Source organism: Podarcis liolepis (genome assembly GCF_965112155.1).
Source record: "Podarcis liolepis genome assembly, chromosome: 12".
NCBI classification, from domain to species: Eukaryota; Metazoa; Chordata; class Lepidosauria; order Squamata; family Lacertidae; genus Podarcis; species Podarcis liolepis.
Window position 1 is genome coordinate 25,400,184 of NC_139563.1, and position 27,535 is coordinate 25,427,718.

Sequence of the window (27,535 nt, forward strand, 5' to 3'; positions counted from 1 at the left end):
AATGAATCACTGAAAAAGGATGAGGAAACTTGAAAATGTAGCGCTGTAGTTTGTTTCGTCTTTCCAGAATTTCAAGATTAACAATGAAGAAAATCGGTATAGAGTTGCTGATAATCCTGACTTTTTTCTGTAATGTTCAGATACAGCCTAGATACAATACAGTAATGCAGTGGTTCCCAACTGGTGGTCTGCAGACCCCAGGAGGTCTGTGCAACCCACCCAGAGTTTCATGGCATCATTCACATAACAAAAACTACCATAGAGAGATCCTTTTTAATGGCTTGGCTTTTGAAAAACAGGGTCTGTAGTACTTACCTGATTGGGTACTAATGCATTCCTTGGGCAAAAGTGGCTAAAAATCAAATTGTATGTTACCCACAAATGTATGCAATGAAGCCCCAAAGGCCACTCTTTTAAACAAAGAAACAAACAAAAAGTACTCTTGGGTGATTCTTAACCCTTTCCTTGCCAACTTGTTTTTCTGCTCCTGTTTGGCCCTTCTCTAAAATTATATCCCTGTGAGCATTCCAGATGCATGTTTACTCTCCTTTTTATTTTCTAAGAAAATAACTTTAGAGTTCACATTCATACCTCAACATCATTCAGTCCTTTACTCAAAAACATCTCAGTTTCTTCTGCCAACACACTAAATGTTGGTACTTCCTCTTCTTTTCTATCATTCTTATTTTCCTCCCCCCCCCCCCATTTTGAGATAATGAGTAATTTCCCCAGAGCTATAGGCAATTTGCATTCCCTATTGCCTGTTCAAAGAATATTCTTATATCTTAACCACACACAAATTTCTCTGAGGTATCCCTTACTAATTTCTTTGACAGATTAAGAACTAGAATAACTCAGTTTGGTGGTTATATTTTATTTGTTATTTCATAAAAAGTAGCCCACTCAATTTTGATTAATTAATCATTTAAAGTAATAATAATAATAATAATAATAATAATAATAATAATAATAAACAAAAGTACTGATTTTCAAGTGGTTCATAGTGGGAGGGGGGAGGTTTGGGGAACCACTTGTCCAGGCAAGATATGTGCACCTTTCTTGAGATGTTTTATAAAGCCAGATAGTCTTTTGGGCCAATGCCTAAAAGCCAATACCACTCTTACTTGTAATCAATGAAGTTGTGACCATTTTCTCCCATTAACCTAAGTTCTGGTGTCCGGTGTCTTTATTTATTCCATCCATGGGAGGGGGCGGGAATCGCCACGCAACTCTCCCTTACAGAATGCAAAACGGGCTGGGGGAGAAGAGGAGTTTGCCTCAAGTTAAGCAGGCAGGCTTGGGGCAGATTTTGCTGATATGTTAACAGCATGCTCTTGAGTTCAGATAAATTTGTAGTACACCAACTGTGTTTTCAGTTTTTCATAGAGTGGCCTTTTTACAAGCCAATTTTCTTCAAAATTTTCTGCACAGAGGACAAGTTGGCAATGGAAAGAAAAAGCCCATTGAGAAGGATGTTCTAGTTCTTAGCACTGTTTGCTTTTAAGAGTTCATCATATATTTGGCATCAACAAAAAGTTTCTTGTAAACAAAAGAGAGAAATAATTCTTCTGTTGTATGTGTTTATCGGTTTTTTGTTCTGTTGTTATGACTTGATTTCCATGATAAGTTACTCTTGAAAATTTGTAATAGGGCTTGGGCCAAGAATGCCCCCCTCCACCACCATACTTTGGCCTCTGTCTCTAGCCTTCCACCATCATTCTGGGGGTAGATATCTCATTCCATCAACACGATTTGCTCTCCATGAGTCAGGCAGTAGTTTTGTCACTTCCAAGGTCTATTCAGTCAGAAGATTTTAGGAATAGGATTGCACCCTTATTTCTCTGCCTAGCTTTTATGTCCTCTGTTACATGATTGATTGTAGGCCAAAGTGTCATGGCATGTTTTAAGAAGGAAACTGTAGCATGACTCAAATTTTGCAATCTAATACAGAGTTCTATTTCTCTTCAGAACTACTTGGAATACATAAACAAGCAACTGTTGGTTTTTTGACACTTATGGAATCTCTAAGATACTGTAAGGTAAGATAGTTCAAAGTCATTGGGTGATATTCTGTGTTATTCAGACTTAAGAGTAGACCCATTGAAATAATTGAAGTCAATTTATTTCTGTAGGTATTTCTGTCTCAGTATGACTTAACTGGATATCGCTCCTTATGTAAAAGTATGGTGTTAGCTCCAGAAAGAAATTCCTTTGAAAACTTGGTATTTCAACTTCATCCTTTAACTGTGGAAGAGAAATCACAGATGAAGCATATGTCATCTGAATTTTTCAAATCTCAAGTTTAAACACTTTTTTAGAATCACCATTTTTTAGCAACAGCAAAGTCATATGTCTTGCTAATGAGTAAGCAATGAAGAAACGTAGCTTATTCAGAGTTACAAGTTATGTCTGTCTTTCGCTTCCCTCTCCTGTCACAAGAATCTAAAAGGCACAACCTAGTCCACCTAAGAATTATCATAGGATCAATGAATGCCTGTTTTCTCACCTCCCCTTGCCTATGAAAAGTTATTTATGTAGTTAATAAATCCATGTGCACCAGCTTTCCCTCTTGCCTCAGTATAAATTTTGTTTCAAACCATTAATAATTTGCTCTGAACATACCATTCACTCTTAATGGGCCCTTGTAAGCAGGGGAAGATGGGAAAACAGCTATAGGAATCCTGCAGGTGCAGGAATTACACTCAATATATTTGATATTTTACTGAAGCATCTACACTGATTTGTCCCTCTGAGGATCACTCATGCACTTGTTCAGCTCTGAAACTTTCTTATTTTGTGCATAAAAAACCCCAATAAATCTTTGGAACCCTAAATTTAGTTTTTGCACCTGTATTTGTGGTTACCATGCAAGTACAGCATTCATTATAATACAGAATTCATCCTGATAATTAAGAACGTAAGAGTAGTCTTCTGAATCCACTCAATGGCCCATCTAATCCAGCATCCTGTTCTCACAGTGGCCAATTCTGATTTTACTTTTTTTAAAAAGAAGTTTCATGTTGGTTGTTATTATTAATAAATATGGTGGTGTTCATGATGATGGCTATTAGAATGCAACATGCAGTTTTGTCTGGTAAAGCAGGATCCAAACACAGTATCTTGGAATCAGGGGTCACAGTGATGAATACTGTACATAGCTAGCTTTCACAAATTTTTGTACCTGTCTCCTCCTTTAGTCCTTTCATACCAAGCTCCTTCATACATATGGGGAAATCTGACCTGGATTTTGGAATACAAAATAAGCAGCATTATTATTATTTATTAAATTCCTATACCACCCCTCGTTGGAGGATCACAGGGCAGTTTAAAATACAAAAAGACATTCAACAGTAACAAACAATAAAAATACACATTTTAAAAGGCCATAGATGGTTTAATTAGCCAAACTATGTCTGTTTTTTATTTTCTCGGGGTGCAGAGATATTCTGTTGCAGAGTACTATTAGCCCAGCGTACACTGCAATATTTGAGGACAAAATGTTGTATGGTGTTAGGTTATGAATTTGCTACATATTTTTTCTTTTCATTTTAGGTTGGCTCCTATTTGAAGTCCCCAAAGTTCCCTATTTGGATACTTGGCAGTGAAACTCATCTCACAGTCTTTTTTGCCAAGGTAGGATTCCTTTCTTTTGTTTCTTTTCATCACCCTAGGTCAAATACATCTTATTTTAAGTCTACAGTTCAAACAGTATACTCTTCTTACACAGCACTGAAGGTTTAAACTAATTTATTGGCATACATGTTACAGGAAAACATACTGGATTTCTGAGAATGTCTTAAGCAAACTACTCAGTCAGTATGATTGAAAACAACTCATCTTTGGGATCTTCTTGAGTTTTTCTGAGTAGTTAGAAATCAAGTCCCAAAGACCCTTCTGCTTGGCTAAAACTATTACCATACATGGCTATTTGTGCAAAGCTATGTATTGAGCATTGCAATCTATGTCTTACCAAGTGTGGAAGTAATACATTTTTCTCTGACTGATCCTGAAACTTCATCAAAACAAGGGATGGGGTGTGCTGCAGCTACATTCCACTGATCTTTGGTGAATGGAAAGGATGACATTTTCCTCCTGTTTTCTGGACTTAGATGAGCATGAATTCTGTGTTACAGCTAACCTCTGGATAAGTGTGAAACTGCAGGATCTGCGTGGTTTTTTGCAAAAATGACTGTAGGAAAGCATCCAAGAACAGGGGTATTTGGGGAGGTGGAAGCTAGGGAATTCAAGATAATAGTTGGAATATTTATTAATACTAAGAACAGACATAGGCAAACTCCGACCCTCCAGATGTTTGGGATTACAATTCCCATCATCCCTAGCTAACAAGACCAGTGTTCAGGAATGATGGGAATTGTAGTCCCAAACATCTGGAGGGCCGGAGTTTGCCTATGCCTGTCTAAGTGTTTGCGCTTGTCCCAGAGTGCTCCCAAACTTGCAAGAGGACCAGAGAAACTTTAATTATTTTTTTAGCACTGGAGATGTTGCACATTTTTTAGTCAAAGCTGATAATGGGCATGTTGTTTTCAGACAACACTAAATAAGATCTAAGTGCATTGTTATTGGCTCATAGTACTTTGTTGCAGTAATCTGTAATATCATGTTAAAATTGGAGGTAACACAAAGGCAGCAGAGAAACATTCTAATGGTTAACTTCAGTGTTTGATGTTAATGATTACATTGCTTGACCCTGTAATTTTAAAGAGACTGTAATATGAAGAAAGATTAGTATATCTTTAGTTGTAAAACATGATTTCTCACTTTTTGAATATTTGTATTTCAGCACTTTAGTGTTTTATACCTACATAACATAAAAAAACATTTTTCTGTGATTTTACACTTTGCTGCTAAAATCTTGAAGAAAAGCTGATAGACCCCTCCCCCAAAGGAAATAATTTGTTCTACCACCTAGAGGTATATACAATTACCTTTTAATGGTCTACATTCAGCCATGAACAGTGACCTTTTGGACTACCATATTTAAAGTCTATGCTGACAAGGTTAGTTAGCAAAAAAAAAAAAGGGTGCTGAAATCAGTTATGCAGAATCCAATTCTTTTTTGTAAGAAATGCAACTTCATAGAAGATACATAAGGCACTCCCAGAGGAAAAAAAAACATAAATTGGCACATTCTATTTTAACATAATTCAGTGCCTGGAAGCATTTTAACTGAAGAGCAACATATTTTTTAAAAAAGCAAAAAACAAAACAAAACCACAGTTCTAAAACGGGTTTTGTTTGTGGTGTTTAGGCATATATCCCATAGTTCTTGAATTAAATTGCAATGCATTGTATATTATTAACTAATTACCAAATACCACTTCATATCTATGACTAACCTGTATTTTTTAGCTTATTTAAATAAGGGTCAATCTATAGAAAGAGAAAAGGCTTGTGATAGACTCTCTTTTTTTGAGACTCTACCACTTGAAAATGGAGGCGGTTGTGTCCTTCTCTGGTCTCTGTAGATTCATTACTGTATATATAGTTAGGATCCAAAGACCTATGTGTTCTTTTCATGTGCACACTGTAGCTCTGCCACCCATCTCAAAAATTAACTTGGTCCACTATAGCCTCTAATGCAGCACAAGATGCAGCAACTGGTAGCAAATACTTGACAAAGCTGTTCAGATCCCACCGTACTCCTGAGTGTGAATGAAGCATTAGTCTTTGGACTTTAATTTGGATTTGTGTTGCCTGCTGCGTGCTTTCCAGCTGAGGTTTAAATACCTTAACATACGTCTAATAGTAATGTTGGCACTGATACAATTACATGGATGACAAAGCTTTACTAAAATCTGTTTGTCTTCTGTTAGCTGTTTGATTATTGCACAAACAGTAATGCATGTGACAGCTGCTGCCTGCCCACCTACACTGCATATAACCTTGGATACAGCATTCAGTTTCATTCTTTACAAGTGCAATTAATACCCTTGCAAATCCATTTCATACTCCTCTTTGAAGCTGTGATAAGCTTGTTTTGCATTCTCTTAATTGTCTCCTTTGTGTGGAGATGAAGATCTTTGCATATACACGTATGAATGCTTTTGATTTTTACTTAAGACAGCAGTTCCAGACAAGAAGGATGTGTAAGAACATTCTAAAGACTCTTTAAATCTTCCTGCCAAGACACACCAATACATCCAGAATTGCTGAATCTTTCTCTTGTTTTTTAACACTAGATATTGCACCCTAGATTAGATCAGTGCTAGTTTGGGAGGAGGAAGTCATGAATTTTGGAAGCTTTCAGATAAAAATATCTTGATTTTGTTCTGGAACTTGGTGTAAACAGAGCCCAATCCAATGAAATCAATGGCCTTAAGTAATATTAATTTCCATGGTCTACTATAGGATTGAGCAACTTGGATATTGCCCAGAATGTTTCCAGCATCCTTTTTCATGCATAAGTCCCAATTAAGAATATGACCCACACACGTCTCACCTTTGCTGAATCAAGGACAATCTAGCAAACCACTAACACCGATATCTTATGACCATGAGCTAAGCCCATAAATAATAAAAAGAAAAATAACTTAGCAAATTGATAATAAAATTAATGCTGTGTTGCTGTGTCCTCCAGAAAATCAAGTAAACAAGAAATAGTAATTCTTACAAAATGAAAACGTGCTATAATTTGTGAAAATATTTGCTTCTTTAAAACTGCGTCAATGGTTTAGGAGCCCTCCTGTTGGGAGTAGCACCTGCTTAAAGCAAAATCAGTGGATGTGATCTTCATACCTTAAGTTTTATTGGAAGGCAAGCTGTAATTTAAGTGTAATTTTTCAGCCTCACAATGACTCTGGTATGACATTAGCTCTGCTGGAGTTGGAAAGTCTTACAACTTGTGCAGTATCTTGTACCTCTGTACAGCTCTGTCGGTAGAGCATGAGACTCTTAATTTCAGGGTTGTGGGTATGAGCCCCACATTGGGCAAAAGGGGTTGGACTAGATGATCCTCGTGGTTTCTTCCAGCTCTGCAATTCTATGATTCTATGTTGCTGTCACAATTGTTCTGCCATCCCTGCCTAATTCAGATTTAGGATGTAGGTGGAAGACTCTGTGGTGAGGGTAGAGTGAGCAGCTGACAGACATTGGTCCTAAATGGTTCTGGATCTTAAGAATTTTAAGCAGTCTGCTCGTCCGGTGGTTTACAACCAGTGTGCTGTGGCACCCTGGGGAGCCTTGAATGATGGTCAGGGGTGCTGCAGGCAACACTGGCCTCTGTCCCTCTTTCCTCTGATGCCCTCTCATGTCTCTGCCTCCCAAAGGCTTGCACAGCCATTTGTTGCAGCAGCACTGGCTATAAGGCGAATGCACCTCTCTTTGGGGCGGGCAGCAGCTGCTGCCTGGAGGACTCCCAAGGAGAGGAGGCTATTTGAAAAAGTGTGAGAGGCTGCTCTGCAGGCAAGGGGTAGCATAACTGGGCTGCTGAGCCCCACAGTGGGCCACAGAAAGAATGTAGTTGGTCAAGGGAGAGGTGAACCCCAAAAGGTTGAAAACCTCTGTGCTAGTTAGTCTATGCCCATATTGTTCCTTCTTAGGGTATTTAAGCTTAATATGTCTTGTCTTTTAGCTAGTTTAATGACAGCGTCTGTCCACAGCTATGTACTGTTTTTAGAGCCATGGTATTTAGAAAGTTAAAAAAAAAGTGATGTATTTTTTTAATGATGTTTATCAGCTCTGCAGTTATTACAGAGATTGTATGTGCTGTTTTTGATTTTTGAGAACAAAAGCGGCTGAGATTTTTTTACAATGTACTAACGGTGTGTGTTTGCCTCCAAGGGTAAACATGAGATTCTAAAATAAATTTGTGTTATCAGAATAGCATTTAAAAATACAGCAAAATGGTTTTGGGCAGGAATATTACAAAGTCCAAAGGGTAAAACATGAACCTCTTTGCCTTTAGGACGTGGTGTACTTGAACAATACTTGGTAAACTAATGATAGGATTTCCTTCTACGGAAGATTTGGGGGTTGGGATGTTGTTAGACAACAGTTTTGCAAGGTCTGGGTGCTTGTGTTTGGCAGAAGTTGTAAATGCTTGGCAGATGAAGTTCATTTTTGGGATATTTTGTTTTTTAAATAAGTGTTGCTGCCCAAAGTGAGTGAATTGCTTGCTTTTTACAAAATACAAATGTTGCAAAAATTAAAGCTGTACTTTTTGATTGGGGTGTGGAGCATGTTTGGTGCAGACTAAGCATAGCATAAGACAGGATTGCAGAAGCAGCCTGCTCCACTTGTATCTGCAGCAAGAGCCTCCATAATAAGACAAGGAAGTGTGGTAGAGCCTTTTTGTTGAGCTCCCCGCTTACCTCATAAATCACTGCGGCTGTTGCTTTTGACAGAGCAAGGATCACTGTCAGGTCTACTTCTTCCCTAGACCTGCCCCGGTGTTTTCTTGGGGTAGCTACCATCCCCAGACCTTTGCTGCTTCTTTCTCTATCCCAATTATCAGTTTAGGATTGGGAAGAAAGAATTATGCTTTCCCCCTTTGCCCACTGTAATGCTTATAATAACCACTGAAATTTGGCACTGGGAATAGAGAAAAGGAGGGGGAAGGGGAAGGAATTGGGAGAAAAGGAGCAGCTAACCATTCAACTCATGAGAACTGTTTGATTGAAAAAAAATCCAAAGCACTCTAATTTGAGTGCCCCTAGACCTAAAATTGAAATAGCAGCACTGTGTATGTGTGGGTGTGTGCACTGCTTTGTGAGATATGTAATCATTGCTTTCTTTGTTGTTTTGTATAATCCAGTAAGTCCCATTATGCACTGTTTCTGGTGCTGAAAGCATACAGTAGCTCAGTGTCACACCATAGTTTGCACTAATAACCATCTAGATCATGGGTAGGCAAACTAAGGCCCCGGGGCTGGATGCTGCCCAATCGCCTTCTAAATCTGGCCCGGGGACGGTCCAGGAATCAGCATGTTTTTACATGTAGAATGTGTCCTTTTATTTAAAATGCATCTCTGGGTTATTTGTGGGGCCTGCCTGGTGTTTCTATATGAGTAGAATGTGTGCTTTTATTTAAAATTCATCTCTGAGTTATTTGTGGGGCATAGGAATTCGTTAATTATATATATAGAGTCCGGCCCCCCACAAGGTCTGAGGGACAGTGGACCGGCCCCCTGCTGAAAGTTTGCTGATCCCTGATCTAGATGGCAAGCCATGCTTTAGAACTGCTTGTCCGCTCAGCACACTAGTCTGTACAAGCAGTCAGCCCTGATGGTAGAGAAACAGCCACAATTATGGTTGGTCAATTGATACTGTGCCAAACAATGTTTCTGCAAAGTTATTTCAAATTACAATTTGTGATTTTTGTTTGTCACTATATTGTAAACAATGGTTTATCAACTTGGACATGATTTAAAACTGTAATAGAGCTTTCTTAACTATTGTTTGCTGTTGTGTCTGAACTGAACCATTTTGGCCTTTCACTTACTGGAACATCTTTTACTACTACTGTGGCTTGGTCCTGCTGTTCACTAGGGTTGATTATTAATTACCAATTTCTATTAGTAATAAAACAAACAAACATATGCCTCACTTTCCTAGATGTTTCATTTATTAAGATGACATTCTGCATTTCATTGTTTGTGTTTATTGCTTTTCATCATTTTTCCAGTGATGTATTTAATCTTGTGGAATTCTCTCCTAAGGATTTAGCTCTTGTTGCTCCTGAAGCTCCCTCAGAACAAGCGAGACGAGTCTTTCAAACGTATGACCCTGAAGGTAAGATATGTAGTATGATCCTATGTATGCTTACTTGTAAAAGGTAAAGGTAAAGGGACCCCTGACCATTAGGTCCAGTCGTGACCGACTCTGCGGTTGCGGCGCTCATCTCGCTTTATTGGTCCGCAGACAGCTTCGTCCGCAGACAGCTTCCGGGTCATGTGGCCAGCATGACTAAGCTGCTTCTGGTGAACCAGAGCAGTGCCCTGAAACGCCGTTTACCTTCCCACTAGAGCAGTACCTATTTATCTACTTGCACTTTGTGCTTTTGAACTGCTAGGTTGGCAGGAGCTAGGACCGAACAACGGGGGCTCACCCCGTCGCAGGGATTCAAACAGCCAACCTTCTGATCGGCAAGTCCTAGGCTCTGTGGTTTAACCCACAGTGCCACCTGCGTCCCCTATGCTTGCTTGTAACCAAATGCAAATGAGTTCACTCTTAAATGTTAAGGTGCCAAATTAGGACTATCGGATGATTTAAAGTAGGCATAAAATAGAGAAAGTCTTGCTCTTAGTGACCAATAGAAGAGTATGCATTGTGACATGATGATAGAAAAAAGCACTCTCTGATAAGTTCACAATATGTTTTCAAAAGCATTCAGATACTATCAGTTATGCCTTTTACTCCACAGAGAATATAAATTGCACGAATTTAGTATCAAATAGATAGTTATATTCACGCTTTCTCATTTCTTATGGTGTTTGGCCTTGGCTCATTAAATGAAACTTTGCATTGTTTGATATGCCCTCTTGTAGGAATGCAGTTCTCTCATTCAAAAAGTAAATGCATTGCTATGCTTCGTTAAAATTGCAACTGCAAAACTGCAAGTTACAATGCCCTGAAAATCATTAGAGAAGTAGTTATTTCCAAGAAATTGCATTTTCAAAGTCTGCTTTTTCATATCCATATTTAGAGAAATGCACATTACTTCCTATTTCAGAATAGGCAGTATTAATCAGCCCATAGAAATATTTTTAATTCTTGGACACCTGCTAGTTCATGCTAATGACATTTCCTTATTTTTTCAGATAATGGTTTTATACCAGACAGTCTTCTAGAAGATGTAATGAAGGCTTTGGACCTTGTATCAGATCCTGAATAGTAAGCACAAATTGGCAGCTGTTTTAGAACACTGTTTAAAAAATCTTTGCCAGGATGAAATTCCACCTAAATGGTTGTTGTTTTTTGCTACAGCGTACACAACTAATTCAATATGTATCAGCTGTACTTGTAAGGAGCAAGGTGCTTACATACAAATTCAAGACTAGTTTTAGAGAGATTTTCATTCACATGAATGGAGAAATGCTTGGTTATTTCCTTCTCAGCAGGAATGTAATATTGTATCAAAGATGAATGTAAAATGTGCAATGTAAATGCCGCCTTCTTTCCTCAGTCTATTTTAGTGTAGGGATGGGAAACCTCTGTGCTTTGGACTCTTACTGGCCTCAGCCATAATGGTCAGTTGTTAGTGATGATAGGAGCTGTAGTCTAGCAACATCTAGAGGGCTACAAATCCCCCATCTCTGCATGCTTAATTCTGTTCATTGTGGCCTGTCAAATAGATAAAACAAGGGTGGGTCTTCTCAGGACAGTTAGAAAGACGATGTGTGTGTTAATGCTCAAGACTTATCTTCACTCTCTTCTGCTGCAAAATCCAAGGAATTAAGACAGTGTACTTTTCCTGAAAGCTTTACCTAATAAGGCGTAGTGTGTCAATTGTTGTTGCTACATTGATTTTAAATAAGATTACTTTGGTTTAAAAATAACTCTTTTATTTGGCAACCAGATGCCATTCTTTTGCAATTGCTATTAGGATTCTAAATACAACAGCCTGATTGTTTTTGGCATTTAAAAGTGTTGTAGAACCATAGAGCTTAGTCATGCAAGAATATGAATGCACCACACTGATATTTTTGTGTTGTTCATCTTATCTCAGTGTAAATCTCATGAAAACGAAATTAGATCCAGAAGGACTAGGAATCATATTACTAGGTCCCTTTCTTCAAGAATTTTTCCCTGAGCAGGTAATGTAATCCCTTCTTTCTATTCTTGCATTAGGGCATTTTTAAACAAATGTGGGTCAGTGATGCATTCACCATTCTGTAGTTAATGTATAATGTATACATTATGGCTGCATTCGGATGATCGTATCTTGGCTTGATAAGTCAAGCTAGGAATGATCTATATATCCACGCATGCAGCCTCTTCATGCAGCTGCTTCAGTCCTCCTTTCATTAGTCAGCAAAGAAACCAGGAACTCTCCCATTAACTATAGTTTCTTGTTTCATTCGAAGTGGAGAAAGGGAACAAATACCTTCAATGATATTAACCTATGACTTGAAAGTAACTGTCTTGTGTGTTCTCTTAGGAGTCCAAGGTTCAAGAATCATTCACTGTATACCACTACAATGGATTGAAGCAATCTAATTACAATGAAAAGGTATGGCAGCAGTGACTTCTCATACACCTAATTAGGCAGCTGCCTGTTATAGCAGATATCCCATGGAAATAAGTTGGGTTCAGCCTATTTCTAAGTGGGCATTCCACAGTGTGATAAAACCACCACTTACCATTTGGCTGGTGACACATGTTCTTAGGGAAAAAAAGAACAAATAGAAAACTACGGAAATGCGAATGATTACGGACGCATTTGGAAATGTCAGTGTTTTGTCACCAGTTCTCTCCGCCAAATAAGAAGCGAATTTAGAATTATGAAATTTTTAATAACTGTGCTTCAAAATGTCAAGAAAAGAGTTGGGGGAGGGTACCAGGCAGTTGTTGCACTAATCACTAAAACAATTTTCCAGCTTTGCTTTATTTAAAACAAAAATTATTATGGAACTAGCTTTTATTTTATGGAATAATCTGTTTTGTGTCCATCGCTGTAGGGTTTTCTCACCCATTTCAGTTTAGGTGCCTAGAGATATGGTTCCCATCCCATCTTATATTGTAAACTATGTAGTGTTCCCTGTGTAGGCGCACTGAGTGAAAAAACAGGCCCAGGGAGATTTCTGCAGATTTAGGTGGATCCCTGAGATGTGCACAACTGTGTTGGTTTTTTTTAAAAGACTCCCCACCTGCTTGTTCCAAAATTAATAGAGGTGGAGAATTCCACATGCTGCCTCTGCATGTTGGCAGCAGAGCAAGCTCAGTCAGACGAAGGGCTAAGAGTTTAGGTGTCTCCTCCTTCCCTACAGCCTGTCCTCAAGGCCCCATGTTCCATCACCCCATAAGAGACTAATAAACTAAAAGACCAAGCTGGTTCTAGAGTCCCTCTTATATCCTTTCTTCATGTATGCTTCTGGTTAATAGTGAACGTGTAGTACGGCACAAAAACGTAAGAGTTCTATGAGTGTTTCATTTCATCTTGTTAATAAGGTGCAGAAGATTTAAATTGATTTGAACCTTTGCTCTCGAAGTGATCTTTTAAAAATAGAATGGCTTGGTTTTTGGTCTTTAAAATAACATGGTATTTCTTTGGAACAGGAGATTAAATAAGATAATTGCATTTTCACAGGTCATGTACGTCGAAGGCACAGCAGTGATTATGGGCTTTGAAGACCCAATGCTACAAACTGATGATACTCCAGTCAAGCGCTGTTTGCAGACTAAATGGCCATACATAGAACTACTCTGGACCACAGATCGATCCCCTTCGTTAAATTGATGCTAAGAAAAGACCATGTACTTATAAATATCCAACGTTTTGAATGAGGGTTCGGTAGGCAGCTGCCTTTATTTAAAAAAAAACCAAGCAAACTATACTTTTGATTGCGTGGCTATACACTGGTGTCACCGAGAAACTGTAAATAAACACTTTTCAGTGTTGATTAGACTATTTAATTTTTTTAACAATTGGATTGATTTGTATTATACCAACTAGTTCCTCTTTGGCCATTGTAGTACAGTTATTGTGAGTTCTCACCCAGAGCCTCCTTGTTCAGCCCAAAAATAACCTGGAAAATGGTCTAGTAGTGCAGTATCTGCATATTAGATGAAATTGGTCTTAAACATCATCATAGTATTCACCCGTTTACACATTGGTTTGGCCATCTGTTTTATTTGGATCATTCTGCCTTAGGGCACAACCCATCAGGAAATTCCCATACATGTACCCCACTAAAAAGGATGGATGAGAGCTGTGCAAGAGCATGGTAGCTTTGACCCAGTTCTCAGGGCTTATTCAAGGCAGCTGTTGGGTGGGTTTTGGCATACACTGCAGTATCACAACTTTGGGACTAGATTGGCATTTGCACTGAATATGTTTAGATGAGTTAAATTTCTGCTGCTCTCTTCTAGAAATCTTAAGACTCATCTACATGGCTTTGCACAAACAGCAAAAAAAAATGATGTGGGGTATTTTTTGTTTTTAAAATGGCTAATTATAAATGATTAATGCTATTTATTGGCAGTTGTATTGTTCCCAGAATTTACATATTTGGCACACTGAAAGTCAAAGCAAGATTTAAGAAGAATAGAATAATAATAATAATAATATTTGATATTGTATAAAGGAAATATAAAAAAGCCTTAACAGCAGAGAGAATTTGTGCTGCGATTTTTGAAGCTGTTCATGTTATTATTGCCAAATACCTCTTCTCAACATGTCCTAACAAAAAACATAAACCAGCACTATTGTATGTGTTACATGCATGAAAACATCTGTTATTCAAGTAGTATAGTCCATTATTTATTCTCTAGCAGGGCTTAATAAAAATCTACCCAAATAGTGAACTAGTGATTTTTGCCTCCTTGCCTATCAAATTTGGTCACTTTTATTTGTTATGTTTTAATGTCATAGAGTAACTCTATGGCTATTGAGTAATGGTATATTATACTTAAGTCATACTTAAGGCTACCCTGTTTTTCAGAATGTTAAGGAAAGGTGTTGTGTGGCCTTCAGAGTGATACATCGTGCCCATTGATGTTCTCATCTCCCACTTCCACCTGAAGTTCCTGTGTTTCAAGGCTTCTCTGTTCACTTCAGTGGTAGAGGCAGCGTCACGTGCATGGAGCTCTTCACAGAAATTCCTGGGCCCAAGTGCTATTGATGTTGCACAGAATATTTATTTTAAAACGCACACACTTCAGGCATATTCTAATGAATTTGGGAGTAAACAATCTTCTTGTTTTTCCTTTCAATAAATGGGCTACTTTGCCCTAGCAAAAATTGTTGAATGGTTTCTTTAAATGTAAAGGTTCATCACTGTTCCACTCCATGTGTATGTCTTTAAGGGGCCAGAGCAAGGGCCAGAGCAAGATAACGAGACCCAGCTTTACAGCTGTGAAACATAGCAGGTGCTGCTGAGTTGTATTTGATTAAGGTGTGTCAGCATCTGGGTAGAGTATATAAGGAGCAGCACCTAGCTCTCCCATTACCCTGGGGGATGGGTTGGTGGTTGGGTCATGTTTGTTTGTTAATATATTTAGTGTTAATGGAGTTTTTGTTTTTCTTATTAAAACCTTCTTTAAGTTATTTTTGAGTCCCTTCTTTTTAATGCATGGTCTCCCCAGCAAGCTCTCTGCAGCGCTACCATACTGCAAAAAGCCAACATCTTTGGTTATGGGCCCAGCTGCTGAGTGGATGACTGCATATTTTTGGACTCTGAGAAAGGTTTGAAAACTCCTTCTCCTGTTAGCGTAGTTTTTGTGGGTCTGGAAGAGTTCCAGAATGGTTGACCGGGTTCCTGAAGCTGAGAAGGCTCTGGTCTTCCCACAGCTAACAGATGAGAACTACAGTTTATGGTCTTTTCGGGTGGAGGCGCTTTTGACCTCTAGAGAAGTATGGACCTATGTAACTGATGACCCTCCTGACCCTGTAACTAATGCTTGGTCGAAAGGAGATGCAAAAGCCAGGGCGATAATTAATTTGGCAGTCAGCGACCAGCAAGTAGTCTATATAAGAAATAAGAAAACTGCCAAAGAAATGTGGGACAGTCTTGCAGCAGTGCATGTTAGAAAAGAGTCAGCGTCTGCATTGACGTTTTTCAAGCAGTTGTACCAGACGAAGTTGCAGCCTGGTGGTGATTTGGCAGCACACTTAAGACGTCTGGAGGCAATACGCGGTGAATTAATTCGAAGGGACATGGAGATACCTGATATTCAGTATGTTTTTATCATCCTTTGTTCCCTTAATGAGGACTTTGATGGTATAGCTAGCCAGATATCTGCTGTTCCACCAGCACAATTAACTGTGGAAGGGGTAACGGCAAGATTAATGGGCGAGTTGGATAGAAGGGAGGCTTGTGTCATAAGCACTCCTGTTTCCAGAAAGAATGAGGAACACCATATGCAAACCTGTGGTGATACAACTGCATTTAAAGCTGCAAAGCGTTGTTGGTTCTGCAATAAGCAAGGACATTTTGCAAGGGACTGCAGAGCCAAAAGAAAGCAAAGTACTCCCAAGCCTGTTTCTGTTCGTCAATCACGGTCGTCAGCCCAGCAGCCGACATCGTACCGTAAAGACAGAAACGAGCCGCGAGCTTTTCACGCTCGGACTAAAGATCGTAAAAGAATTAAAGATGCCAAGTGGAAGTCTTTTGTTATCGACTCAGGTGCATCCCAGCACGTCTGCAACAATCGAAGCTTGTTTATTTCTTTCGAAGAGGAAATTGGTAATGTACATTTAGCCAATTCACAAGTCCTGCAGTCGCTTGGCAGGGGTACTGTTAAACTTGACTCTTTAAACATTACAATAGCGAACTGCATTTACTGCCCGTCAGTGGACAATTTATTGTCAGTAAGGTGCTTTGCCCGTCAAGGCATAACTGTGCGTTTCTTAAAGTCTATGTGTGAGTTTTTCGAGGGGAACAAACGTCTATTGTATGCTCGGGAATCTGATGGTTTATATAGACTGTATTTTCGCACCTACTCACAATCACATATAAATTGCAGAGCAGCACAGTCAAGCCAGGGGTTGAGGAATGTAAGACCACATTCTGGGTGTGTCCACATGGCGCACAGAATTCTGGGACACCTGAATTTTGCTGATGTAATTAAGACAAAGAATATTGTCAATGGCCTCAACTTAAAACCATGCAAATTCTTTATGCAATGTCTATCCTGTTGCAAGAATAAGATTAAGGTTGCACGCAAGGGCAGGTGCTCAGATAGAAAAGTAACTGAGCCATTTGAGCGTGTACATTGTGATTTAGTTGGGCCACTCCCACCCTCATTAGGAGGTTCAAAGTACTGGCTTACTCTGATAGACCAGTATAGTAGATATTGTTGGACTTATGCAATAGCTGAGAAGTCCCAAGCATTTGAGAAGTACAAGGTTTTTTGCAACTGGGTAAAAACGCACTTTAACAAACCAATTAAGAACCTGTTTTCTGACCGGGGCGGGGAATTTGTTTCTGAGGATTTTGAGAAATTCCTGGAAGCGCAGGGGACTACTCATGAGTTATCTTGCCCCCGAAGTCCCTGGCAAAATGGGCTTGTTGAAGTTGTGCAGCGTGACTTGCAGGCAGGGGTTAAAACTTATCTGCACGATGCTAATCTGCCCAAAGCGTTTTGGGCTGAAGCACTCCATGCTTTTTGTTATGTTAGAAATCGCAGTTATCATTCTGGTTTAGATGTCACCCCCTATGAGAAGTTGTTTAAAAAACGCCCTAATCTGAAATACCTACGTATTTGGGGTTCAGATGTAATTATGCATTATCCCGCTAAGCAAAAATTGGGTGAGCGTAGTGTTCAGGGAAAATTAATGGGCTACCAGCAGGGGGCGTACAGAATTTACATACCAGCAACTGGCAAATTTCATATTACCAGAAGCATGATACAAACTGTAAATTGGAATGGGGTTGCTGTTTTCCAAGATACTGATGGTATAAATGATACTGAGGAAGAAGAGGAAGCAGCAGCAGGAGGAAATGGTGATTCTGAATTAATAGAAAAAGACAAAAAGCCTGTTGAATCTGATAATTTGTTTGATGATTTAAAGTCACAGGCATCTGAGGGGAGGTTAGATTCTCTTGAGTTTTCTGACCGTGAGCTTAGCCTACAGGCACCTCTTCAGTCTGACAATGATGATTTACAACCTCAAACTAGTAGTTCACTGAGTCCCATTAAGTCTGAGGAGTCTGACTCTCCTTCCGGACTGAGACGTTCAGATAGAAAGAGGCAGAAGCCACAACGTTTTGCAGATGAACATTTTAATACTGTGTATGCCAATAAGGTGGTTTTTGAGCCAAAAAGCTACGATGATGTTCAGAATTTACCTAAGCACCAAGCTGTAAATTGGTATAAAGCTATGAACTCCGAGATAGCTTCTTTAAAAGAGCATAACACTTGGTCTCTTGTACCACAAACCCCAGATATGAGACTTATTGATTCAAAATGGGTTTATAGAGTTAAAATGAATGACAAAAATGAAGTTGTAAGGTACAAGGCAAGATTAGTTGCTAAGGGTTTTCAACAAATTCCAGGCGAAGATTATGATTTGTTATTCACCAAGTGTAAAATATGAAACAGTTAAGCTTTTGTTAAAAGATGCTTCACAGTGTGGAAAAGCCCGCTATGCAATGTTTCTCTGCTCTTAAGAGAGTGGTAATGTACCTTAAACATACCAAACATTATAGGTTGCAGTTTACAAGAAGCACTTCCAAAGGTTACACATGAAAAACATGTACAAAGTATGCTTTATGTTTTTGTTCCACAATGATGAACCGCAGGGGAAATGTTGAATGGTTTCTTTAAATGTAAAGGTTCATCACTGTTCCACTCCATGTGTATGTCTTTAAGGGGCCAGAGCAAGGGCCAGAGCAAGATAACGAGACCCAGCTTTACAGCTGTGAAACATAGCAGGTGCTGCTGAGTTGTATTTGATTAAGGTGTGTCAGCATCTGGGTAGAGTATATAAGGAGCAGCACCTAGCTCTCCCATTACCCTGGGGGATGGGTTGGTGGTTGGGTCATGTTTGTTTGTTAATATATTTAGTGTTAATGGAGTTTTTGTTTTTCTTATTAAAACCTTCTTTAAGTTATTTTTGAGTCCCTTCTTTTTAATGCATGGTCTCCCCAGCAAGCTCTCTGCAGCGCTACCATACTGCAAAAAGTCAACAAAAATATTCAGACATCCATTATTATAATGCAACCTGATTCACTATTCTTAACCTCTCCTCAGTCCTTGCTTTAGTCCACCAGACGAGGCAGAAATGTGCATCTTCTCAAATACAAAACGTTCTTGCCAATCTATGCAGCTGTTCTGCAGAAATAAGAGCTATTAGAAGGAGCCTTTCGTTGAGCAGGGGCTGTACTACTGATAAACACCTTTCCAAATAGTATTTTTTCAAAAGGCCAGAACTGTTTGAAAAGGTGAGATGGTAACTTGCAGATTTTTTAAAAAAAACAATGTTGCTGTACTCTGGCAAATACAAAATAACTATTAGGAGGATGTGTTATGCTAATAGTCTCAGCTGCTCTTGGCTTGCAGTTATTTTCTCCAAAAAGAACAGTTGGAGATGGCTAGAAATGCTTGGACTGCAGGAGAAAAGGCATATTACTGAAGGTTACAAATGCACACAAATGCACTATTATGCAGGAGTCATATGTCTAGGAAGGTCTAGCATGTGCTTTAGTAGCAGTAAAATGCTGTTGAAACCAAGTTGTTCCAGTTCGTTATTAGAGGTTTGTAACCCGCACCCCAGTCTCATGATCCTGTAACTGGCACTGTAGTCTGTGGCTCTGTTTTATAATATCCAAAGCACATCATTTTCCTTGCAGAAATTTGTCTTGGGTACTTATCAGTACCATTAACCTAATTGTGCTATTTTGTATTATGTTTGACAATGTCTGCAATTTGCTGCCAAATATCTAACAAAACTCAACCCCCCTTCTCGGTAGTGGCGCCCTCCCTGTGGAACGCCCTCCCACCAGATGTCAAAGAGAACAACTACTACCAGACTTTTAGAAGACATCTGAAGGCAGCCCTGTTTAGGGAAGCTTTTAATGTTTGATGTATCACAGTATTTTAATATTCTTTTGGAAGCCGCCCAGAGTGGCTGGGGAAACCCAGCCAGATGGGCGGGGTATAAATAATAAATTATTATTATTATTATTATTATTATTATTATTATTATTATTAACACTGTCATTTGCATTCCTCAGTAGCACCCGTGGAAAAATGAAGTAGAAGGCCCAGAACTGATATGTAGAGTTTCATTGTCAAATCCCAGCAGAGACTCTGTTTCTGGAGAGAGAGAGAATCAAGTGCAGCTGAACTCTGTTTTCCCCGATAAAGCTGGGTTGACTGCAGAGGGATCAGACACTTGAAGCATCCTTAGCCAATGAAGCAAAGGGGTATTGAAGAGCACAAATGCTATCTTGTTTGTGTTTTAAGATGGCCCCATATTTTTCATGTTGACTTTGAGGGGAAGATGGCGAGAGAGAGCCCTGGGATTTTGGTTTGGATTTGTTTGTTCTTCTGGGTGGGCAAGGGCCCTGTAAAATAAACTCAGGCCCTCTGTGGGAAAAGTGTGTTTGGCTTGATCAGAGTTTCCTTTGGAAACACCCCCCCCCCTTCAGAGACCCTGCCCTTGTTCTGGGAGATAACGATTTTTGTTAGGGTAATTATATTGGGCAGGGGGTGACATTGTTTCTTTCCCTGCTTTATTTCAATGCACTCACTACCCTGGAGCAGCAGAGGTTCAAGGTCAACTGTCTCTCCATATTTCACAGTTACTGGCTTGCTTTTCCTCAAGAGATAGACTAAAGAAGAGAGGTAACAACTTCCTTCTGTTACAGGATACTGCTGCTGCTTTTGTTCTTACTCTCATTTTTTTTAATGCTCCCCTCCAGAACCAGAAATAATTGCAAAACTTGCTGATGTGTCAGAATGACTGTCTCTCAAACAGGGAACCAAAGGTCCATACCCTTCCTCTGCTGGCAGTAGGGTAGTTACTTATGCACCGCAAAAATAACATAGGTTTGCATAATACATTGCATGTGCTAATATGTGTCTTGCTGCCGATTTAGGGATAATTGCTATAGTTCAAAAAGAAAGGCGATAGAGGCAGTGAGCATTTTGCACGGGGGTTCCATTCCGGGTCCCAGTGTGCATCTGCAAAACCCACATTAGCCTGCTCTGCCCCCATTCTGCCCTCTTCCAAGTCAAAAGGGACCTGCCCATCGGTGGTTATACATCAGTTAAAAAGGTAAAGGGACCCCTGACCATTAGGTCCAGCCGTGGCCGACTGGGGTTGCGGCGCTCATCTTGCTTTATTGGCCAAGGGAGCCGGCGTACAGCATCCGGGTCATGTGGCCAGCATGACTAAGCCGCTTCTGGAGAACCGGAGCAGCACACGGAAACGCCGTTTACCTTCCTGCAGGAGCGGTACCCATTTATCTACTTGCACTTTGACGTGCTTTCAAACTGCTAGGTTGGCAGGATCAGGGACCGAGCAACGGGAGCTCACCCTGTCACGGGGATTCGAACCACCAACCTTCTGATCGGCAAGTCCCAGGCTCTGTGGTTTAACCCACAGCACCACCAACGTCCCACACATCAGTTGGACAGATGCAAAATGGTTGCCGCTTCCACGTCTTGCCTTGGTTGGAAAAACAGTGACCCCCTATGGCCCATTATGGCCCTTGATGTGAAAAATCGTCCCCACCCCTGTCTTACAGTTCACTATTAGCTACAACTCTGTCAAACCATATTCACCTGTTTGAAGTACAGTGGTACCTCTGGTTACGTACTTAATTCGTTCCGGATGTCCGGACTTAACCTGAAACTGTTCTTAACCTGAAGCACCACTTTAGTTAATGGGGCCTCCTGCTGCTGCCGTGCCGCTGGAGCACAATTTCTGTTCTCATCCTGAAGCAAAGTTCTTAACCCGAGGCAATATTTCTGGGTTAGCGGAGTCTGTAACCTGAAGCATATGTAACCCGAGGTACCACTGTACCAGAAATAAAGATTTAATAAGGTTTAACATTTGCCATAAGTTTCTCAACTAAAATTTTCCTTTTTATCAGATTATTTCATCCTGCTTTTTAAAATTTCAGCCGATTTTATTCCTTTTTAAGAAAACAACCAGATGTTGGGAAATAAATTAATTGTAATGTAGATGATGTGATTGTTTTGTCATAGTTATGCTGAGAGAGGGCCAAATGTTTCCCTTCCCCCTCTTGAGTTTGAGAGGCCTCCGTGGCTCCATTCCCACCGCTATGGGAAGTTGATGTGCTCATTTCACCCTTAAAAATCCGCACAACAGCTCTGGTTACATCTCACTTAACACTGCAGCTGATAGGAGCGTCTCAAAAGTCAAATAGCATGAGGCAGGGCAAGCTGGTGATGACAGCTTAAGGCGCTGCACTTAACCTTGGAAATAAATTTTGCTCTTTGCTTGCAGTCGTTGCATGTGGCCAAGTAATTCTGCCTGCCACTCTCATATGCATTCACACCACTGCTATATATATAAATGCACCCCACACTGTCTCTGACTTTGTTTTAGATGCCTTCGTTCAGAATGTTCTCAACTGACTCCTCCATCTCTCTCCTTCCACGGCTTTTTGTTTGTCCTGCCAAAAGCTACAAGATAAGCTGGTTTTAGAGAAGTACCCAGATGTGTGTGTGAGGAGGGCCTTTTTCTCATGCCAGAAAAAAACACACCAGACAATTTGGCTCCATCACGGTGTATCTCTGTCCCCCTTCCCTTTGTTTTAGTGAAAACTAGTCCTACCTATATTAACAACACTGATAAACGGAACTCAGGAAAGGTAGTGAGTTTTTTGAGAGAGAAAGTTGTCAATAGTTTGCTTTAACCCAAGGATAGAGAAGCAGTCGTCATCCAGATGTTTTCAGACTACAACTTCCATCATCCCAGACCATCGGCTATGCTGGCTGGGTCTGATGGGGGTTGGAGTCTGGCAACATCTGGCTGCATCTGGCAACATCAATAAAACCAATACTGCCCCCCCAACAAAAGACTGCTCCCCTAAAAAAAATCCTGAAAGGTCACTGGTTCCCCTCCTAACTTAAACCCTGAAAGCTGAGAAAAATGGCTACAGATAAGCATTTTCTGAGGATTTTGCCATTCCTCATTCTTCCTTCTGGCAATAGAATACCCAGCTTGAATTTTGGGGGAAAGTCAGAAGCACAGCTTTCTTAGTTTGTTGAAAAGCAAGAAGTCCTGAAAGGGGGTGGGAGGAATCATGGTGGGATGAAGAAAAAGCAGCAGCAGCTTGGGCCATTTTTGAGAGTATTATGGCATAAGGCAGGGGTCAAGCAAGGTTTATCTTGCCTGGGCCAGATCGGTCCCGTGGAGATCCCTCCGTGGGCTGGATCACATGTGCGCGCCCATGATCTGCCAGACGCAATTTCTGGCACTACAGAAGTGAGCCCCTGGTTTAGTAGCATGTGAGCAGGCGGCTTGTGGGCCCGTCAAACGACCTCCGTGGGCTGCTTCCAGCCTATGGGCCTTAGGTTGCTGACCCCTGGCATAAGGCTTTGTGGAGCATCAGATGGATGAAGAATTGCCTCAGTAGCCAATGTGGTTGGACCCAGGACCTGGGAGACCAGGGTTCAAATCTCCAGTCCCCCATGAAGTTCACTGGGTGACATTGGGCCAGTCTAACCTACTTCACAGGGTAGTTGTTTGGGAGGGCGAGAACCAGGGAGGCAACCTCCGGCTCCTTGGAGAAAAACGCAGAGGCTGTAAGTGCAATAACTGTATCTGAGGGTAGACGGGAAGAAGAAACGGAGCGCGGAGGAGTCAAGTGGCCCTGAAACGGTGCAAGTCGGTGACGACCCTACGCCAAGTCTCAAGAGTGCCAAATGAAGACGATGAGCAGCGTGCGGACGCCAGACTTTGTGGGCGCCGTAAAGTGACCTCAGCCGCTTGCTTCTGTGGGAAACGAGCTTTCTCTCCAGAGAAGCTCCAGCCTGGATGCTCTTCTGGAAGGGCCATCAGCGATTAACTGAAAACAGCTTGCAGATACTTAATTGGCTTAGGATTTTATTTAAGTTAAGTGATGAATTAATATGTTTAATTTCATAAGGATGTTAATGTTTAAGTTAAATTTTTATAAGAACTGTGATTTGGAGTTAAAAGGACATGCAATGAAATTCAACCAAGGAGAAGCGAGGAAGTCACTTAACAATGTTAATAAGTGTAATTTTTAATAAGGCTATGATTTATATTTGTTTGTTTTATGTGTTTGTTTGTTTGTTTATAATGTTGTGAAAACCAATAAAAAAAAAATGGGGGGGGAATGGAAGGGCCATCAGCGGGGCGGCGAGGTCGTCCGTGTTTGGCGGGCTCGGCCCTCCCGCCTCCCCTCCCCGTCGCGGCCCAGCCGAGGCCACCAGGGGGCGCCCAGTCAGGCACTCCTCGCGCGCTGCCCCGACGGCCGGCGGCGGCGGCAGCGGCGGCGGGCTTTGCGCCTCCCTCGCCATGCCACCTCCTGGCAGGCGGGCGGGCGGCGCGCGCAGAGCGAGGCGCGGGGGCGGCCAGAGGTAGCCCGGCGAGGCTCCCAGCGGCGCCTTTCAAGCTCCTCGCTGCTGCCGCCGCTTGGGACTCCTGAGGAGAGCGAGCGAGCGAGCGAGGGAGCGGCTGCCGGGAGGATGTGGAGGCGGCGGCGGAGGCTGCTGCTGGTGCCGCTGCTGCCGCTGCTCGGGTCGTCGTCGGCGGCGGCGCCTTGGTGCGGGCGCTGCGCTGCAGGCGGCGGCGCGCTGCTCTCGCTGCTGCTGCTCCTGGCGCCGCTGGCCGGGACGCTGCGCGCCTTCAACCTGGACCAGGAGAAGCTCGCCGTCTACGGCGGCCCCGACGGCAGCTACTTCGGCTACGCGCTGGATTTTTACAGCCCTGCGCCCCACGCGTAAGTAGCGCCCGGCGCTTTTATGTACCGGTCCTCGCGAGCTGGTGGGAGTCGGTCGGCTGCCCTTGAGAAGGACGGAGGACGTTGCCTTGTGCCGGATCAGGCCCACTGGTCCATCGAGCTCGGTGCATTGACCGGCAGAGGCTCTCCGGGGTTTCAGGCAAGGGACTCTGCCCGGCTCCTACCTGAACATCCCAAGCAGATGCTCTGCCCCTGAGCCCGCGGCCAAGAGCAATGCGCCGCGCACTCCTTCCTAGCGGTAGCCGTCTAGGCGCGGCTACTCGGAAGCAAGTCCAAAGAAGTACTTACTCCCAAGTCAGCGAAGGGATTGCAGCTGGCTTACTCGAAAGTCAGCAGCTCCGCTGAGCCCAGCGAGACATACTTTCCAGTAGGCGTGCATAGGCAAGGCTACTTACCTGGGAGTGAGCCCATTGGACTCGATGGGGCTTACTTCTGAGTAGACATGCATGGGACGGTCTACTGATCATACAGCGTGAGATTGCAATGGGCTGGTGGGAAGGTCCACCGGTAGGTCTTCTGAGATCTGGACTAGAGAATCGAGTGGATCCAGTATCCTTCTTAGTCCAGATCGCAGAGTCCGGAATGATTTCAAGGCAGTTACGTTGACCCAAATGCAGCGTCTCTTGCTGTTTGATGCATGTGGACAGATCGCGAGGCATCCAGTATCCTTTTCCTCCAGAGCAGCGTCACAATGTGCAGGTCTGCCGATCCGTGGGGTTGATGTGAAGCATATCCTACCCCACTCCCTCAAAAGATTCTTGGGAATTGCAGTCTGTCAAGGATGATGAGAGTTGTAGCTCTGTGAAGGGAAACTAAAGTTTCCAGGATTATTGGGGGGGGGGGTGCTTTAAATGCATGGTGCCTATACTGTACACAGCCATGGTGCTGAAATCAATGCAATTGTAGAAATCTAGCTTTAAGTAGGAGTTTCTGTGAGGCTGCGTCAGGGGCACATATAGGCTCAGTGGCACAGCCTGACAGTATCACTGGCAAGTCACTTGAGATGTACCCCCTGTGTATATTTCATAGAGCATCTGTGAAGCCCATTAAGAACAAGTTGTGTGTGTGTTACAGTGAAATGCTTTCTGCGACTTAAATAGAAGCGCATTTTTCTGCTGATTCAGCCCTACTGAATTTGACAGGATTAAAGCCAATTACTTTGCCTTAACTGGGCAGGAAATCAAACTGCAATTGTCCAATTTAAGGTGCACAGCAGTTTTCTATTGATAGTAGTACTGTGGACTCTCTCTTTAGACATCAGTGGTGCTGCACTAAAACCTCTCTCTTGTAAGCTGTGGATTGTTGAATAGACTGATCTGATTGCTTTGATGAGACCAGGTGTGGCCATAGGCATGCTTGCATGCCATCAGTCTACCCTGTATTACTGTACATGTAGTAGCAGAATGCATAGATCAGGCATAGGCAAACTCAGTCCTCCAGATGTTTTGGGACTACAGCTCCCATCATCCCTAGCTAACAGGACCAGTAGTCAGGGATGATGGGAATTGTCATCTCAAAACATCTGGAGGGCCGAGTTTGTGGCATAGATTTACTCCACTGAAAAGCATGGTGCTTGAGATGAGTTCTGTTTGCAGTGTTTGATCTGTGATGTCCCATTCACACATACATGTGGTGTTTGCAGTAACCTAGTGGTGAATGTACACATATGAATGGCTCCTGGGTCTATCGAATATTTGGAGGGGATGTGGACCAGGGGCAGGAGAGAGTCATCCCGATATTTGAGTAATGAATCCATGGAATGTTGGCATCACATTGGAGATCTGCAAGCGGATTTGCTGGAGCAGGGAAGATGCTGGTGTATGGCTTATTGGCCAGCTTTGGGGCCAACGCCTATACTGAGCAAATGGAGCATAGTGTCTAAGAGCTATGAAAGCCCCTGGTTGGAGTCTTCCACCACTAACTCGCATGGTAGCCTTAGACAAAGCCATTCTTTCTCAGCCCTTAGTCATCCTGTCTCCAAAATTGGGAGATAATAATACTGACTTACCTTAAAGCAGGGATGGGAAACCTGTGGCCCTCCAGATGTTGCTGGACTACAACTCCCATCATTCCTCACCATTGGCCATGCTGGCTAGGTCTGATGGAAGCTGGAGTCCAACAACATCAGTGGCAGGGCAGGGTCCCTCAAACCTGCCTCCTCTCTGCCTTCAGCATATGATGGTGGTGCTGACAGTAGTGACTGATGCCCCTAATGCACCAGCCTCCAATGGATGGTGGTGCTGTGAGAGTCAGTTCATAGACTCACAGAATCATAGAATTGTAGAGCTGGAAGGGGGCCACAAGGGTCATCTAGTCCAACCCTCTGTAATGCAGGAATTGTTCACCCAATGTGGAGCTCGAACCCATGACCTTGAGATGAAGGGTCTTATGCTGTACCGAATGAGCCCTTTGGCCTTCTTACTGAGATCAACAGAATTTGCCTGGTGAAGCCAAAAGTCTGTTTACGCAGCAGTTTCCCCCAGATGGCTCACAAACAGTTCACAACCCCTAGTTGTTTGTTTGTTCCTAGCTTCTTGCGATGAGTAGTACACTGCCTCTAAACATACATAGAGCTTGTTTGTAGCAGTGTCATGACCACTGAGAGACCTATCCCTTGTGAATCCCTTTCATCTTTGCTTTGAAAGCTGTCTACTCTACTGGACCTCACAATGTAATGTGGCAATGAATTTTCCTTAAGTTGAGAACATAAGAAGAGCCCTGCTGGATCAGGCCAAAGGCCTGTTTAGCCCAACATCCTGTGTTCTGCAGTGATAAGTGTTCTGCAGTGATAAGCCAAATGCTTGTGCGAAACCCACCAGCAGGGCATGGGGGCATGTTAATGATGAGCTTGCTGGAGAAGTTGTCCTGTAACCCTATTTAGATGTTCAAAGAACAAGGCAGAAGGCGGAATGCATGGCGTAGCTTCCCAGGTGGCATGTATGTTAGAT

At 42.0% G+C, this 27,535-nt stretch overlaps 2 protein-coding genes across 4 annotated transcripts in view; both read left to right on the forward strand.

Annotated features, from left to right (window-relative positions):
* MINDY3 (MINDY lysine 48 deubiquitinase 3) overlaps positions 1-14,484 on the forward strand; it is a 33,412-nt gene extending 18,928 nt beyond the window's left edge. For both annotated transcript variants that reach the window (XM_083467564.1, XM_083467565.1), the window contains 7 exons: positions 1,969-2,039; positions 3,553-3,633; positions 9,678-9,750; positions 10,779-10,851; positions 11,687-11,774; positions 12,119-12,190; positions 13,268-14,484. In XM_083467564.1, coding sequence (XP_083323690.1) covers positions 1,969-2,039; positions 3,553-3,633; positions 9,678-9,750; positions 10,779-10,851; positions 11,687-11,774; positions 12,119-12,190; positions 13,268-13,417 — 608 coding nt within the window. In that variant the 3' untranslated portion in view covers positions 13,418-14,484. The remainder of the gene's footprint in view (positions 1-1,968; positions 2,040-3,552; positions 3,634-9,677; positions 9,751-10,778; positions 10,852-11,686; positions 11,775-12,118; positions 12,191-13,267) is intronic.
* Positions 14,485-24,076: 9,592 nt separating this feature from the next.
* Positions 24,077-27,535, forward strand: part of ITGA8 (integrin subunit alpha 8) — a 118,429-nt gene continuing 114,970 nt past the window's right edge. Inside the window, exon 1 of one of the 2 annotated variants that reach the window (XM_083467380.1) lies at positions 24,077-24,566. In XM_083467380.1, coding sequence (XP_083323506.1) covers positions 24,313-24,566 — 254 coding nt within the window. In that variant the 5' untranslated portion in view covers positions 24,077-24,312. The remainder of the gene's footprint in view (positions 24,567-27,535) is intronic. The other variant, XM_083467381.1, reaches the window with a different exon arrangement.